This window comes from Vombatus ursinus, unplaced genomic scaffold (assembly GCF_900497805.2).
Source record: "Vombatus ursinus unplaced genomic scaffold, bare-nosed wombat genome assembly UNPS02014852.1, whole genome shotgun sequence".
NCBI lineage: Eukaryota > Metazoa > Chordata > Mammalia > Diprotodontia > Vombatidae > Vombatus > Vombatus ursinus.
Genome location: NW_020954630.1, coordinates 1,700,287 through 1,716,047, shown reverse-complemented (window position 1 = coordinate 1,716,047; position 15,761 = coordinate 1,700,287). Strand labels below are relative to the sequence as shown.

Sequence of the window (15,761 nt, the reverse complement as noted above, 5' to 3'; positions counted from 1 at the left end):
TTGTTACAAGGGAGGCTAGTTGGGTAGAGGAAGAGGGAAGGCTATTTTCCGAAATGAAGGTGATGTTTTAAAAAAAAAAAAAGACAGCAATAAAAATAAAATTTTTAAGAGAAAAAAATTGTTCCTCCTGTCTGTTACTGTTTCCTGGATGCTTTGTGTCATCACTAACATTTTTGACTTGACATTACAAAATAAGTACCTGCAAGAATAATAGAAGTTTGCAAAGCGCTTTACATACTCATTTGAGCCTTGAAACAACTGTGTCAAGGGTGTACTACAGGTATTATCCTATTTTTTACAGATGAGGAAATTAGAGATTGCACCATCCAACCTTAAGTGATACCTATGGGATTCAAACTCTTGTCTCTTCTGACTCTAAGCCCAGCATTTCCACCAGAATACCAGGCTAGTTTTCCATGTACCATGCATAATGGAATCTTATGGCATTAAAAATGTATGCATTTATAGGAGTCAATCTTAAAAAGAGTCCCTCCTTTGCACCCTGTGTGTGGTACCTGCCCCTGATTCTGGCTTGGCCTGAAAGTTTGGTAGGAAAGCAGTATTTCTCACCAACCCTTCCTTGGGATCTTGCCTTAGAGTCCTCAGGCTGGAGTTGAGCTATGCCCCTCCCCTAATTGCCTGCCCCTCCCAGGTGTTCTCCCTCTGTGAAGCACCTTGGTCAGGTGAGCTGCTCTCACATAAGTGGCTTTCCCCAGAGCCACTGGGGAGAGGCTACCTCAAAAATGAGTGGTGAGGTTGGACAGCAACAGCAGCCACCACTGTCTGGGAGTCGCCGAGCCCCAGGGGGGAAAAAGTCCAAGCGGAGGGGCCACCGAAAGGAGACCTACTCAGTGTACATCTACAAGGTGTTGAAACAGGTGAGAAATATAGGAGCAGGAAGGAGTTATGGAATTGAGCTAGAGAGGCAGCCTTGAAGGATAGCTTACTACAAGGCCCTATAGTGGACTTAGGAGAGAGGAAGAGAAGAATGGAAGAAAAGCCTGATAGCCTACCCTTTGTATCCTTGATCTAGTTTTCCATTTAATAAAGAAGTTAGGCTGCATTAGACATCTCTTGCCATGTGAATTACCGAGTTCAATGAATCTGAGGGCTTAGCAGTTGGAGCAGCAGCTCAATAGGGAGCACACTGGTTCTCTATTGCCTGTAGGATAAACTAGAGACTCCTGTTTGGCTTTTAAAACCCTTCACCACCTGGCTCTAATCTTTCCAGCCTCATTCTACATCATTTCTCTTCCTGTACTCCAGCCAAACTAGCTGCATTTCTGATCTTCCTACATGGTACTCTGTCACGGTTCTCCATCCCTTTGCACCAGCTGTCACCTCTCCCTATTAGGCACTGCCTCCTTCCCACTGCCTCAGGGAATCCCTCTTTCCTTCAAGATGTAAATCAAGTACCACCTTCTACATGAAACCTTATTTCCCTTCCCTTCCTAAACCCTCTCCCTCATATATATGTATATATATATGTATGTATATATGTGTGTGTGTGTACATATGTATATATATACACATGTATATATATACATGTATATATATATACATGTATATATATATACTCTCTCAATAGTGGCCTCCTTTGCCATCCTTTCCCTTCCCTAAACTACCTTGTATTTATTCTGCATATGCTTACACTTCTTTCCTCTAATAGAATGTAAATTCTTGGAGATTAGGGATTGTTTCATTATTTCTGTCTATATCCCCAGTCCTTAACAACAGTGCTTGATGCGCAGAAGAGTATAAATAAATTCTTGTTGATTGACTTCAATGGAAGGAGTCTTTGAAGTCATTTGGTCCAACCATAACTAACTTGGAGTTTCTGTGTTGTGGGGTCTGTGGTGTATCTGGAGAGAGGTATTGAATGAAACAAAGTGCTGAAGGCCCGTTCTGACTATAAACCTGGCCCGTAGGGCTAGCAAGTGTGAGAGCTGGGATTTGGCTGCAAGTCTGTCTCTCTTTTAGCTGCCTTATTAACTCCTAACTCTATATCCCTGCCACTATTCTTCATTCCACCAGGATACGGGAAGGCTGAAGTCTTGAGTGAAAGAAGGGATTAGCCATAACCAAACTGGTTTAGTAACTTACCTAGGGAGCCATAGTCAAAGCGACGATTTCTCTCGTCTCTGAGCTGCTGTGGTCATCATTGCCTAGATTGCTCATTTAGCACTTGGCCCACGTTTCTTGCTATTCTTCCTGTTCAAGCCCTGAATTTCCACCACTGTAATCTCCTTGAAGACTGTGACTTTATACTACTTTCTCCTTCTCCCCAAGTTGAGGGATTAGGCACTCAGTAGGAGAATATAGATTTGTATGTCTTTCCTTTTTCTCTCATCCTCAGTTCTCATCTCCCCCCCCACCAGGGGTGACTAAAATTACCTGTTCCCCCAAATCCCCAACCTGCCTATAATTTCTACCCCTGCTCTGGGTTAGCCATCAAAAGTAGGTAGGAGCCACTGTTTCCAGAAGGCCCCAATTGAAGTGGAGGCTGGTTGGGAGAGGTCCGAACTGGTACTGAGTGTGACACTTCCTTATTAGATTAACAAGGCAGCCCCTGTACTGACAAGTGAAAGCAACAAGAGAGTATGGATTAGAAATATCCACTCTGGGGTGAAGAAGGCCTGTGGGGCTTGGGGAAAAAAACAGAAAGTTAAGGAACTGACCTGTGCCCTTGAGGTCATTTGGCTTTGAAAATCCTTCACAATTTGACTCCAGCCTATTTTTCTAGGTTTATTGCACGTTACTCCTTCATGCATTTCACTGAAATTGGCCTGCTTTGCTCTTCTCTTATGAATGACATTCAATCTCCCATCACTGTGGCTTTGCACAGGCCATTCCCTGCGCCAGGAATACATTCCCTTTTCACCTTAGCCTCATTACCTTCCTTCCCAGCTCAGCTGAATTACTGTCTTCTACAGCAGCGGTATCAAACTCAAATAGAAAATGGGGGCCACTAGACTTTATGTAAGGATCCCTGTAGCCACCTACTGACTTAGAAAATCTACAAATGACCAATTTCTATGTTCTGATATATTTTTATTGATTTTGTTAAATATTTCCCAATGACATTTTAATCTGGTTCTGGCAGCACTGGAAGAATTGTGGGCTGCAGTGCTGCATGGGCTGATGTGTTTGATACTGTTCCTATGCAAAGCCATTAATGATGTTCCCTTACCACAGAAATGACTTTGTACGTATTTGTATTTAATTTTCTGTGTACATGTCATCCCTGTCCCAACAGTGTTAATTCCTTGATGTTGGGACAGTTTCGTTTTGGTCCTGCTGTCTCCAGCACCCAGCCCAATGCCTGGCACATTAATAAATGCTTCTTGGCAGAATGGGAAGAGCTGGGAGGGAAAAGGCATCCATAATTTAGTCAAGAAGAATATAATTCCTTTTTCTGAGCATGAAATGATACCTTTCTAGAGCCCCATGAGCAGCTGTTCCCCATCTCCATCTCTACCATCATTGAGAAAAGAAGCAGAATAGATGGGGTTGCACCTACAGGAGGGATTTGGATGAAGTCAACCTTTATAATGAGATTTAACTCCATCCTTAGAATCATGGTATAGGGTATGGAACACTATAAACAAATATGTGTGTATGTACTCACACACATGTATGTGTTATGAGACCTTGGGCAAACTGCCCATCTCTAATTTACAGATGAGGAAACTCTGGCTCGGGGCGAGTGATGCCTGTCCTGCATGCCTTAAAGGGTGGATGTGATAAATAATGTTAGAACTTTTAGTGATCCTCTTATTCCACTTCCTCATTTTATGGAGGAGAAAACCAAGGCTCTCTCAAGGTGAAATGGCTTGCCCATCGTTATAGAGTGAACCAAAGTCTCCTGGCTGTCAATCCCATGTTCTTTGCATCACACTAGGCTTAACCCCTAAAATGAGAAGGGATTCAAAGATTGCAAAACAACACTAAGAAATTACCAATCTTCTGTGTTCTATGTCTTTTGCCTCCACAAAGAGGTTGGTAGGTGGAGCCTTAGGAAAGTAGTTTAGCTACCTTTCCAGCCTCCCCCAGACTGAGGGTGTGGATAGCCTGGCTAATGTCACTTTCTTTCACATCCTTCCCAGGTACACCCAGACATTGGCATCTCTTCCAGGGCCATGAGCATCATGAACTCACTGGTGAACGATGTGTTCGAGCGGCTGGCAGGGGAGGCAGCCCGGCTGGCCCAGTACTCGGGCCGGACCACCCTGACTTCTCGGGAGGTCCAGACAGCTGTACGTTTGCTGCTACCTGGGGAACTGGCCAAACACGCTGTGTCTGAGGGCACCAAGGCTGTCACCAAATATACCAGCTCTAAGTGAGCTTGTACCTTACCTTGTGGACTGGTTTAGGGGATGAAAAGGGATTGGTTTTGGGGATAAAAAGTTCCTTCCTCATCGATGTATGATGCCAGGAGCATTAATAAAGAATGGGAGGACCCCCACTGTCCTCCTCACTGCCTGAGCTGGTCGGTGAATGGGTGAAAAATGGTAGTATTTACATTTTTATGATCCTCATTAGAAAGAGTAGCAAACCTATCATATATTTGGAAAGATCATGGGACATTTATAGCCCTCTTGTGGGGTCACAGAAAGATCACTGAATTAGGTCAGGAGGAGACTACTAGCCTTGGCTCTACCACTACCTGTGCTGCTGATCACCTTTCCTAAGCCTTGGTTCCTCATCTGTTTTGTGAGAAGTGGACATCTCTAAGGCTGGACAAGCCATGATTCTGTCTTACCCTGTATCCTACAGCCTGTCCGGACTTAACTCTCCCAAGAGCTAGCCTGAGCCCTTATTCTCAGGACCCTGAAGCTAAAATCTTTCTTCTCGTTTATCTTTTCCACACATATTAGATGAAATCCAACATATTCTGTACTTCTGAGTCTGTCTATGCCAAATTACCTATCATACATAAACCTTTCATCTTATTATTAAACATTTATTAGTTATTTACTATGTGCCTTGCAGGGTGAGGTATCAGGGTGGGGCAGGTGGAACCTCTGGGGTTTCTATGGAAACCACAATCACCAAACAAAGAACAGCTGTAGAAGAGAGAGAGCAACATGTCTGAGGGGTGAGTGAGTTGGGAGTGGGAAGAAAGCCCCAAATACTGATCCTTACCCCTAAAAAAATCCAAAGAACCTCCCCATTTGTTGGTCATGCTATGGTCAAGACTCAGACTGAATCCTCTTTGGAGCATCTGGGTAGAGGATAGGAGACTTTTTTTGCACCAAGGTTTCCTCCCACCCCTCACAGAGCACCTTCTACAGCTCCAATCCATCTTTTTTTTCCCCATCTAGAAATGCTAATTGATTCTAAAGGCAGATGGAATTGATAGAACCTAAGAAATTGTTTAACCTAAAGAAGAAAAGACTAGGGTTATATGAATGGAGTTGGGGGGATTGGGGGTAGGATAGGGGTGGAGGCAGGGCAGCGATCTGATAGCTGTTTTTAAGCACATAATGGTTATAAGTAAAGAGGGATTTGACTTGCTGTGCCTCAAGAGGCAGAAGCAATGGGTAAAGATTTAAATGATGTTCGGAAAAACTTCCTAACAAATAGATCAGTTGGAAAACCAGAATAGACTTGTCTTGAGAAGTATCGAGTTCCTGCTTAATGGAGGTCTTCAAGCACTTGTTGGATATATTATGGTTGCTGTTCAGTCCTTTCAGTTGTATCTGACTCTTTGTAACCCCATTTGGGATTTTTTTTGGCAAAGTTACTAGAGTGATTTGCTATTTCCTTCTCCAGCTTATTTTACAGATGAGGAAACTGAGGCAAATAGGGTTAAGTAACTTGCCCAGGGTCATGAAGCTGGTAAATGTCTGAGGTCAGATTGGAGTCTTCCTGACTTCAGGCCCAGTACTCTATCCACCACACCACCTAGTAGAGATTTTCATTGAGTATACATAGAGTAGACTAGATAAGCCACTGAAGTCCTTTCTGTGGCTAAATTTCATGATTCAACTAGAGTGGTAGTTGAAGAGAGACCCTCTCTACACACTTATTCCTCTGTCTCTGCTTTCAACCTCTATCCCCGTTATATGCCACCATATAAATTTCTAGAACCTCTGGACTGCATCCCAGAAATGTCCCTAGAGGAGTTAATTGGTCTCCTGACTTCCACAAGGACACCCTCCCCACAAAGAGTCCTTGTTCCCTTTATTGACCTTCTGTTCTCTCAGTTCTCCATAGGGGTGGGGGTTCTTACCCTTTTTTGTGTTATGTATCCCTTTGGCACTCTAGTGAAACTCATGGATACCTTCGCAGAATAATGTTTTTAAATGTATAAAATATATGAGACAACAAAGGAAACCAATTATTTTGAAATTAAGATGTAACTTTTTTTCCCCACCCAAGTTCATGAATGCCCTAAAATCTACCCACGGACTTGTTGGGGATCTATGGACTCAAGGTTAAGAACTTCTGCTCTAGGGACTTGGGCCAAACTCCCTACTGGCCCTCTAATATCACTCAACTGGTCTCCTGACCCCCAGTGTCACCCTCTAGATTCATTCATCAATATTATCCCCATGTAGCCAAACATTGGATTATAGAATCTCAGATAATAGGATTAAAGCTGGAAGAACTTTAGTGATCATTCTAGTCTAACCTTGCTATTTTGAAGATGAGGAAACAGGTGGAAACAAGTGACCTAACCAAGGTCACACAAGTAATAAATGTCAGAGCTAAGATTCCAGTCCAAATTTTTCTCACTCTTAATCCAGCACCCTTTGCTTTGCATCACACGGTCTCAGTTCATTTTCCGGCCCCGACATTAATCTGTTCCTTGCTCTCCTCCCTCCGCCTTCACCACCAGGACATACCAGCGGCTCTGGGTTTCCACGCATCAGACGCTACAAAAGTTGTTGTTCCAGGAGCAGTTCCCGCCAGACCCAGTGCCTGACCGAGAGCGAGGCTCCTTCATCTATAGGCTCTCATCGCTCTTTCTGCACTACCTGGGGATGATGAGGCAGCTAGATATCATCTATGACCAGACGGTGCAACCCCAGAAGCGGCGGCTCGTCCGCCGCCTGTTGGATGGGGTAGCTGGTCGGATCCTGGAGCTGAAGGAGGAGTTGGTGCAAGTTGATCTATCTGAGTACCACTGCCTGGACCATATGCTTCAGGATCTAAAACTCACACCGGTGCGGGATGGGGGGTGGGGAGTCGATTTCTCTGACTGAAATGACATGAGTCTGGATGGAGAGAGGAGGGTTAGGGAGAACAAAAAGTGTGATTTTACTTCCCTGGTATCAGAGTTGAGCAGAGGTGGGAAAGGACAGAGTGACTTTTGAGCAAAGGGGTTAGTTAGTGGGGGAGACACCAAAGCTCGTATGTGGAGCCCCAGAAGAATTCTGATGGCTCTATAGAAGATTCAGCACCTCTGAATTCAGTGCCTAGAGTTGCAGAATACAGGGAAAAGGAAGGGATGGGTGGAGTGGGGCAGGAAGTGGTTGGACTTTTTTTCTCAATGCCAATAGTATGGTGTAGAGGAAAAAGTCATAGACTTGGATTCATATCTTTTGACACTTTTACCTGACCTTGGCCCAGTTACTTAACATGTCTAAAACTTAGTTTCCTCATCAGTAAAATGAGGGAATTGGTTTGGACTTACATTCATTTTGGGTTCTCCATCCAGTGGACCAATAAGGGCATGTTATTGTTCAGTCATTTTTCAATCGTGTCCAACTCTTTGTAATCCCATTTGGGATTTTCTTGGCAAAGATACTGGAGTGGTTTACCATTTCCTTCTCCAGCTCATTTTACAGATGAGGAAACTGAGGTAAACTGGGTTAAGTAACTTGCCCAGGGTCACACAGGTAGTAAGTGTCTGAGGTCAGATTTGAATTCAGGAAGATGAGTCTTCCTGACTCTAGGCCTAATACTCTATCCTCTTCACCACCTAACTGCCCCAATAAGGTGGTAAGAAACCCTATGAATGGTGTTTAGACTAGCCCAAGAAATAGAGGATAGACCTAGGGAACGATTTTTCCCATTGAAATTAACCAAAAAATAGGAAAGTGATAGGTGGACTTGGCTTTTTAGCACATACATGGGGGGAAAGGGCAGAAAGTGGTTGAAAGTAATATAGATGTCATGAAGGATCTTCTACTTTAGAATAGAGACAAGTTCATGGTCTCCATGTGTAGGCCTCTAATGCCTAGTTAGAATTCCGTCATGGCTGGGAAAACCTTCAAACAGATTCTACCTTCCACCCAAGGCAATCAGAGATTATGAAGTAGTCATCCAATCCCATCCTTACGTGCCCATCCCTACCTCCAATCTATGTTCTTACCCTAGAGGCTTATGTCATAGTCTTCTAGAAATCAGATTCATGTGAGTGTTCCTGCCTGGAGGGATGAGAAAGGACAGGGTGGCTTCTGGTGAGGTCTCTAACACCAATACCATCACCAACCCACCTAGGATTGCAGGACTGAGGACAGACAGGACAAAGGGGCAGCCACTGAAGGTGGGGGGGGGGGGTGGGTGGTGATGAGATAGTAGAAGGTCCTAACCCCCTGCTCTCCATCCCCTTTCCAAAGGCTGACCTAGAAGTCCCAATTCCCAAATACTTCATGTTGGAGCAGAGGAAAGAGCTTCAGGACCGGGAGGCAATGATGGCAGAGATCCTGGAGAAAATTGGGCAGAAGGATGGCAAGACTGTGAGAAAAAGAAACCCCTTCATGCCACTGATTCCCCAAAGATCCCTTCCCTTTTCCAAAATCTTGGCCCTACCTTGGGATATTTCTAGCCTTAACTTTTCTGTAACCCTGGACCATACCTTTTGGGAGACCACAGTCTTAGACTATAGTTAGGTGGTGAAGTGGATAGAGTATTAGGCCTAGAGTCAAGAAGACTCATCTCCCTGAGTTCAAATCTGACCTCATGATAGTTATTAGCTGTGTGGCCCTGGGCAAGTCACTTAACCCTCCCTTAGTGATCCAGGGAAGGCAACCAGTCAGGGAAAATCAGATTCCACCAAATGATATTTTTTTTTTAAAGAGCTGAAACTCATAGACATCCTCTCCCCTCCCACCCTGCTTCCACCTAACTCTAAATTGGATTTAGAGTCAGGCTACCTAGATTTGAATCTTGTTCTAGTACCTACTAGCTGTGTGACCAGCTGTATGAGGGGCAAGTCATGCCCCACTTTGGGACCATATTTTTTCTCATCTCTAAAGTAAAGAGGATCTGCAAGGCATGGCCTCTAAAGTTCCTCCCAATTCTGAATACTATGAGCCTGTGTTATCATTTATACACATGTGAGTCAGTTACACAATGCTATGTACCCCAGGCTCCATGTCCCTAGGTAGAGCAAAGACAGTTGGAGACACCAGTGGGCCCTTGACATATTCCATAAGTCATATTCCAGACCCTACCTCACCCCCCGCAGGATGGTGTAGTTTTACACAAGTCAGAGGCAATACTTTTGATCCAACGTGCTGAGCGAGCCAGGCAGGGCCGGCTCCGGGCCAAGTTTATGCGAGGGAGTCAAAAGGATGAGGAATGTGATCGAAGAGTTCGGGAAAGCAACGGGTTTGAGAACAATAGAGATCAAGCAGCTATCATTATCCAAAAGGTACTCCCAAAGGTACTACCCCCATCCAGGGACAGTGGAGGAATAGAGGGATGAAGCTATGGATTGTCAATAGTGGGGGTGGATAGTCTAGACTTAATAATGCCTCTGAATTCATCCACCTTCGCTCTGGTCCCTCACTGCCTTAAACTTGTCCTCAGGGTGCTGCTTCAACACAAACTCCTTATGATGGCAGCACCCAGGAGCACAGAGAATAAGCCAGTGAATAGAGCAGCAAAAGCTAAATTGGGTGAGATGGGCCTGAACTTGTTTAGGAGGTCAGAGCTTAGTGAGGTCTAGTAGTGGTCAGTAAAGATTTCTTTGAAGGGATGGGACTTGAACTGGTCTCTGAAGGAGAGGTAAATCTTGGGTGGGAGAGTAGAGTGGAGAAAACATTTCATGTAAGCAGAACAGAATGAGCTGCGGAGTGAAAACAAGAATTAGTCCATTCCTTTCCCTTTTCCCTTCATCCCTGGCACCTACTACACATCTGTGCATACTGTAGGGGTTCACTGACTGTCTCTGGATATTGCCCCCAACACTTCATCTTCTGTGGAAAAAGAATGACTATGGAAACTACTCCTCCTTGATCTTTCTCCCAATCTCCTGAGAGACAGCTGACAAAGCCTCCCCATACCTCCATCTCTGCCAGGTGGCAGGTGTGGGACATTACTAATGCCCTTTTTCTTCCCACACCCTCAACCACAGATTTGGAGAGGTTACATGCAGTGGAAGCGCACTCATCAGGAGCGGCTATTAGAAATGGAATTCATTGGCATGGTGAGCCCTGCCCCCTGCACTTCCTCCCCATCCCCAGGAAATCATTTCTGTTCTGATTTTTGTTGTTGTTCAATTCTTCTCTTCGTGTCCCATTTGGGTTTTGTTTTTGTTTGTTTGTTTGTTTTTTGCAAAGATACTGGAGTGATTTGCCAGTTCCTTCTCCAGCTCATTTTATGGATGAGGAAACTGAGGCAAATAGGGTTAAGTGACTTGCTCAGGGTTACATGGCTTAGTAAGTATCTGAAGCCAGATTTGAACTCATGAAGATGAGTCTTCCTGACTCCAGGCCTGAGGGTCTATCCACTGCACCACCTAGCTGCCCCTCTTTCCCATAGGAGGGAATGTCTATATTACCATTGGGAATTAGGAACCCAAGGATTATATGGCAGAGTTCTTTGAAGGACAGGGACCTGGGCTCATGTCTTTGTTTTTCTTTTTATAAATTTTTCAAATTTCACACTTAAATACAAAATGAGAAAAGGGAAAAAAAATTGCCATATACATAGCAGACCATAAGAGAGGATTCAATATGAAACAATAAATTTCCTTCTTAAGAAAATCTTACTACACATTATTTCCAAAGCTGCCCAGCTTTTCTTTGCTTCCTTGTTGATTTTCTTTTGTTCTCTGCTGTGCACTTTTTACTTTATTTCTCCCCCTCTCTTCCCCTACTCTAAAGAAGACTACAATTAAACTGGGATATATCTGTCTATCTATCTATGTATCTATCTATATGTATGTATGTATATATATATATATAAAACCATACACATATATACCACATATATGTAAGATCATACTATGCTTATTTCTTCCTATCATCTGTTTCTCTGAAGGTGGATAGCATCTTCCTTCATAGGATCAAGTCTTTCCAGGTTTTTCTAAATCAACCAGCTCATCATTTCCTACACCGCAGCAATATTCCTTTCTGGATTCAAACAGCTTTTTCCTTTGTAGGATCTTTGAGGTTCATCTGGGTATTTATAACAGTCAGAATGACTTGGTTGCTCAAAGCTGTTCTTAAAACAATTCTGCCCTTACTGTATACAATGTTTTTTTGGTTCTCTTCATTTAGGCTGCTGTGTAGAACATGAGCTGAGATTTAGAATATCAAATGATCCTTGAAAAGTGGGCTAGGACAAAGATCACAGGCTGAGGTTTATACATGTAGAGTTTGGAAGGTAAAGAAGAAAGAAAATTTCTCCCTGCCTCCCCTCTACTGTCTCCAAACCTGATCATTTTCTTCCAACTCTAATCAGAGCCCCTCACCCACCGGATGACTTTGAGGTCTGGGAGAAAGATGGAGATGAAGGGAAAGGTGGGGAACAGTAGAGGAAGAGGAAAGGGAAAGATATGAGAAACTCTCCAGAGTAGCTGTGGGTTCAGAGCACAGTTTAGTGAGAAGAGCACTGGATTTTAAGTGAGAAGACCTGGGTTTGAACCATTATCAATGTGATTTTGGACAAGTTACTTAATCTGTCTCAGAGTCAGTTTCCTCATCTGTAATATGAAGGGACTGCACTGGGTGGTCTCTAAGGCCTCTCCTAGCTATAAACGTTATGATATTTAGTGAGGGAAAAGAAAGTTCCTTAACAAAAGACCAAACGCCGCTGCTTTTCTTCTAATCTTCCTCTACTCCTACGTCCATTGAACGTGGGGAGGGATGGAGTGTGGAAGGGGGCTGGAATGAAATCTTGGGGTAAAGATCTTGGTCAGTCAATATGCATTTTCAAAGTGCCTACTGTGTGCTAGGCACTGTGCTAAACACAGGGGATGCAAAGAACGGCAAAAGACAACTCTTGCCCAGGAGGAGCTCACAATCTAATGGAATCAGATGTGGGATATGGGCTGGAACCCTGAACCTCAGGCTGTGGGCCTGGAACATGGGCTGGGCCTCAGAGCTTGGGACACAGGAGGACAAGGGCTAGAGCAGCTCCGTAGGGTAGGGGAGCTCCTCTGGCCGCCTGTGCTCCAGCTGACTGCTCCTCAGCTTCTCTAAGAACAGTCAACTCCAACCCTCTGAGGGGATGGAGACTTCCTTTGAAAATCAGGATCTCCTGCCTAGGTGTGGCTACCAAGAGGGGCCCAGGGACGGAAGGGTGGGACTGGAGGCGTCTTTTATTGGGTAGGGCTGCTTGGGAAGATATGGCTTTATGGTAAGGATGACAGCCCCTTTTCATGTGCTTTGGGGGGCTAGGACTGTTTGAAGATTGGGGTCCATTGTGAGACAATAGTAGGATTGAGGAGGTCATGGAGAGACAGGACAAGCAGGACATTAGGGACAAGGAGGGCAAGGGAGGAGAGATGAGGAACATGGGGAATTGAGGGGCCCCGGTGGGGGGGCCAGGGTGGCAGCACAGTGGTGGTAGGTGAGGAATGAGCCTGACCACGCGGGCCCATCAACAGTGTGAGCTCAGCGTTTTCAGTAATTGTCTCTGCGCACAGTGATATTTAAAATACATTTGGGAGCCAATGAGGCGGGAAAGTGGCTGCGAGTTGGGCTGCCGACATGGGGTGGGGAGGCTGGGGGGGGGGCCTAGAGGCCCACAGGGGAGGGGGGGGCAAGAGGGGGGGGGGGGGGGGGGCTGGCCCAGATGCATCTCACAAACTCATTATCAGAGTAATTTACAGAGATGAATTTCGGCTCCAAATGCAATTTCTCCTGATGCCAGCATGCCTGCCGCTCCATGTCTGTGTAGTGTGTATGGTGAATGGGGGGGTGGGGTGGGGGGAAAGCAGTGTTCGAGGTAGTTTAAGGTGCACATGTGTACTATAGGTCTGTATCAGGTAGGGCGTGTATATGATGCATGTGTGTGTTACGTGATGTGTTGGAGACTGTGAGTTTGCAGGTGAAGACTGTGGTGGGTGGGTGTGTATTTATATGGGATATGTGAATATGTACATCTCAGACCGGATTCCGAATCCCCTGGTCCCTAGACCCTCAGTAAGGGTTAGCTTAGGGAAGGAAACCCTCCCCAGAGTCTCTGTTTCCTAACCCTGTTTCCCCAGATACCTTCTTCCAATGAAAATGAGTACTCAATAAGCATGAAGCAGGCCCAAAATGGGGAGGAACTGCGCAGACAGCGCCAGAAACAGAAGGAGCTAGAGTACGAGGAGGCAATAACAGAGGTCCGGAAACGTCTGAAGGACACAGAAGGGCCCGACATGCAGGAGGAGATGAAGGAGCAGATCAGGCAGTGGTTCATCGAGTGTCAGTCAGTACCGTCTTCTTAGTTCCACATTCCCCATCCCCTGTCCCCTGAAGTCCTGTGTCCTCACTCTCCCTCAAACCGTGTTCTTCATTCTGCCCTCAGTGTTCCCACTAACTGTGACTCCTGCTCCACAACCCTCCGAACCCTGATCCTGACCCTATCTTTTCTCTGAACCCTGGCACTCCACAGACCCTGCTCCCTAGGGCACATGATCCTACCCAATATGCAAATCTTCAGGCTCTACCCCCAAAATGGATTCTTCAAAGTGGAGGGGGAACGCCCAGGGACGTGGGCAAAGTGGATTAGTAATGCCTGTGATTCTCGTGTGATCAGGGCTGTCCCCCTGGCTCATACTATTCTTTCTCTCTCTCTCTCTCTCTCTCCCCCTTTCTCTCTCTGTCTCTCTTTCTGTCACTCTCTCTCTCTCTCTCTGTCTCTCTCCTCCCTGATCATTCTTATTTTCACTCATTTATCCATAACTATTCATTGATCTTCTGTTCAATTAGTGACCTCACTGGCCAGTTCCCTGAATTTCCAGACGAAGAGATGGGTGGCTCGCAAGTAATCTTTTCAGACAAGACCCTGCAACAGGTACCTATGGGGTGGGGGAAAGGTAGTCCTTGGAAATGGAAGAGAGCTGGGAATAAAAAAATCTGTCCTAAAAATCAGTAAAGCTGAAGGACTGGCTGTGGATGTTGGAATGGAGAGATCAGATATGGCCTAAGGACATGTCGATATGGAGAAGAGATGGGTCTAGAAAAATCAGTTATAGAAAAAAAGAAGAGATTATATCCTAAGAGAGCAAAGAACACTGGAAAGACGGCTCTGGTTTCAAAATTTACAGGCCCAGGAAAACACAAAAAGCTCTCATGGAAGTATAAGTTCTCTCTGATGTCCCCTCCCTTTCTCAGTATGTTTCCTTTAGAACTGTAGCCTAGGATGTCTACAAAGCCACAGTCTCCCTAGGACCCCTTGCTAATCCCATTGATCAGAACTCATAATCTGGGGTTTGTTTCAGTATCAGGGCCAGAGCCTCCACCCTTTCAGGGAATCTGAGGTCTAAGGGATCCTTGGGTCTTAGGTGAAAACAGAAATGGACCTCATGGATGAAGAAAATTCCAAAAAGAAGGGGAAAGAAAAACCAAAAGAAAAGGAAAAAAAGAAAAAGGAAAAGAAAGAGAAGGAGGAAAAGCTTAGGAAGGGGGTAAGACTTCATCCAAAGAATTATGGTGGGAAGGGGAGGGAAGGTCAGGGAAGGCTTGAAGAGCAGGTGGTAAGAGGTCTGAATTAGAAAGAGAAGCAAACGGGGGCAAGAGAATCTGAGTTCAAATCTGGCCTCAGACACTCACTGGCTGTGTGACTGTGGGCAAGTCACTTAACCCTGATTGCCTCACCACCTCCCCCCCCCCCCCCCCCCAAAAAAGAAAGAGAAGCAAACAGGGGAGGGACACACGATCAAGGAGGCTGAGCTGGGCAGAGACTAAGGGAGGATGGAGGTGGGACAGTGAGGGTACTAAAATAAAAGAGTTTCTCTTCTAGGAGGAAGAAACTATGCTGAAAATGGCACCATCCAAATTTCTGCCAATTATTAATGAAGGACATAGGGAGTACCAGAGTAAGGAAGGGGCAGGACTTGGGTGGAGTGTCTGGGATTTGCTGGGAGTTCTGTGGATCTCCTAGTCTGCTGGGGACTCTGGGTCCTATGGGAGGTCTGAGGCAGGGGGAGAGGAAAGAAAGGAAGCCGACTAGGTACAAGGGAAAGTGCACTGGCCCTACGGTCGGAGGACCTACTTATCTTGGGCAAGTTCATCACCTCCCTGGGCCTCAGCTTCTTCATTTGTAGAATGGGGGAGTTGGGTTAGATGACCTCCAAGCTCCTTTCCAGCTCTAGGCCTATGGTCCTCTGATTATACTGGGTTGTGAAGAACTGGGAGAGTCTGGTCCAACTCTGCTTGACTGAAAAGATAAGGCTATGGTGGGAGTTGGGGGTAGAATCAGGGGTCTGAACCACCTATTGGTATTGGGATTCAGGCCTCTGACTCCAAGTTTAACATAACAGCAGCCTTGTGCAAAATGTTGCTCCTCCCGGTGCGGGTGGGGAAATTCTGGCTGGGGTGGGGAGTGTGTGTGTGTGTGTGTGTGTGTGTGTGTGTGTGTGTGTGTGT

General features: G+C 45.4%; 2 protein-coding genes across 2 annotated transcripts in view; both read left to right on the top strand.

The window, feature by feature from the left end:
* Window positions 1–347: 347 nt before the first annotated feature.
* LOC114027095 (late histone H2B.L4-like) lies at window positions 348–4,355 on the top strand. Its single transcript, XM_027840963.1, has 2 exons — window positions 348–878; window positions 4,107–4,355. Exons 1-2 carry the CDS (start codon window positions 744–746, stop codon window positions 4,341–4,343), a joined length of 372 nt encoding a protein of 123 aa, XP_027696764.1. The 5' UTR covers window positions 348–743; the 3' UTR covers window positions 4,344–4,355.
* A 732-nt stretch (window positions 4,356–5,087) lies between these two features.
* IQCA1L (IQ motif containing with AAA domain 1 like) overlaps window positions 5,088–15,761 on the top strand; it is a 21,940-nt gene continuing 11,266 nt past the window's right edge. Inside the window, exons 1-9 of the mRNA XM_027841110.1 lie at window positions 5,088–5,098; window positions 6,845–7,172; window positions 8,571–8,690; window positions 9,422–9,607; window positions 10,313–10,384; window positions 13,394–13,599; window positions 14,103–14,187; window positions 14,678–14,800; window positions 15,136–15,211. Coding sequence (XP_027696911.1) covers window positions 5,088–5,098; window positions 6,845–7,172; window positions 8,571–8,690; window positions 9,422–9,607; window positions 10,313–10,384; window positions 13,394–13,599; window positions 14,103–14,187; window positions 14,678–14,800; window positions 15,136–15,211 — 1,207 coding nt within the window. The remainder of the gene's footprint in view (window positions 5,099–6,844; window positions 7,173–8,570; window positions 8,691–9,421; window positions 9,608–10,312; window positions 10,385–13,393; window positions 13,600–14,102; window positions 14,188–14,677; window positions 14,801–15,135; window positions 15,212–15,761) is intronic.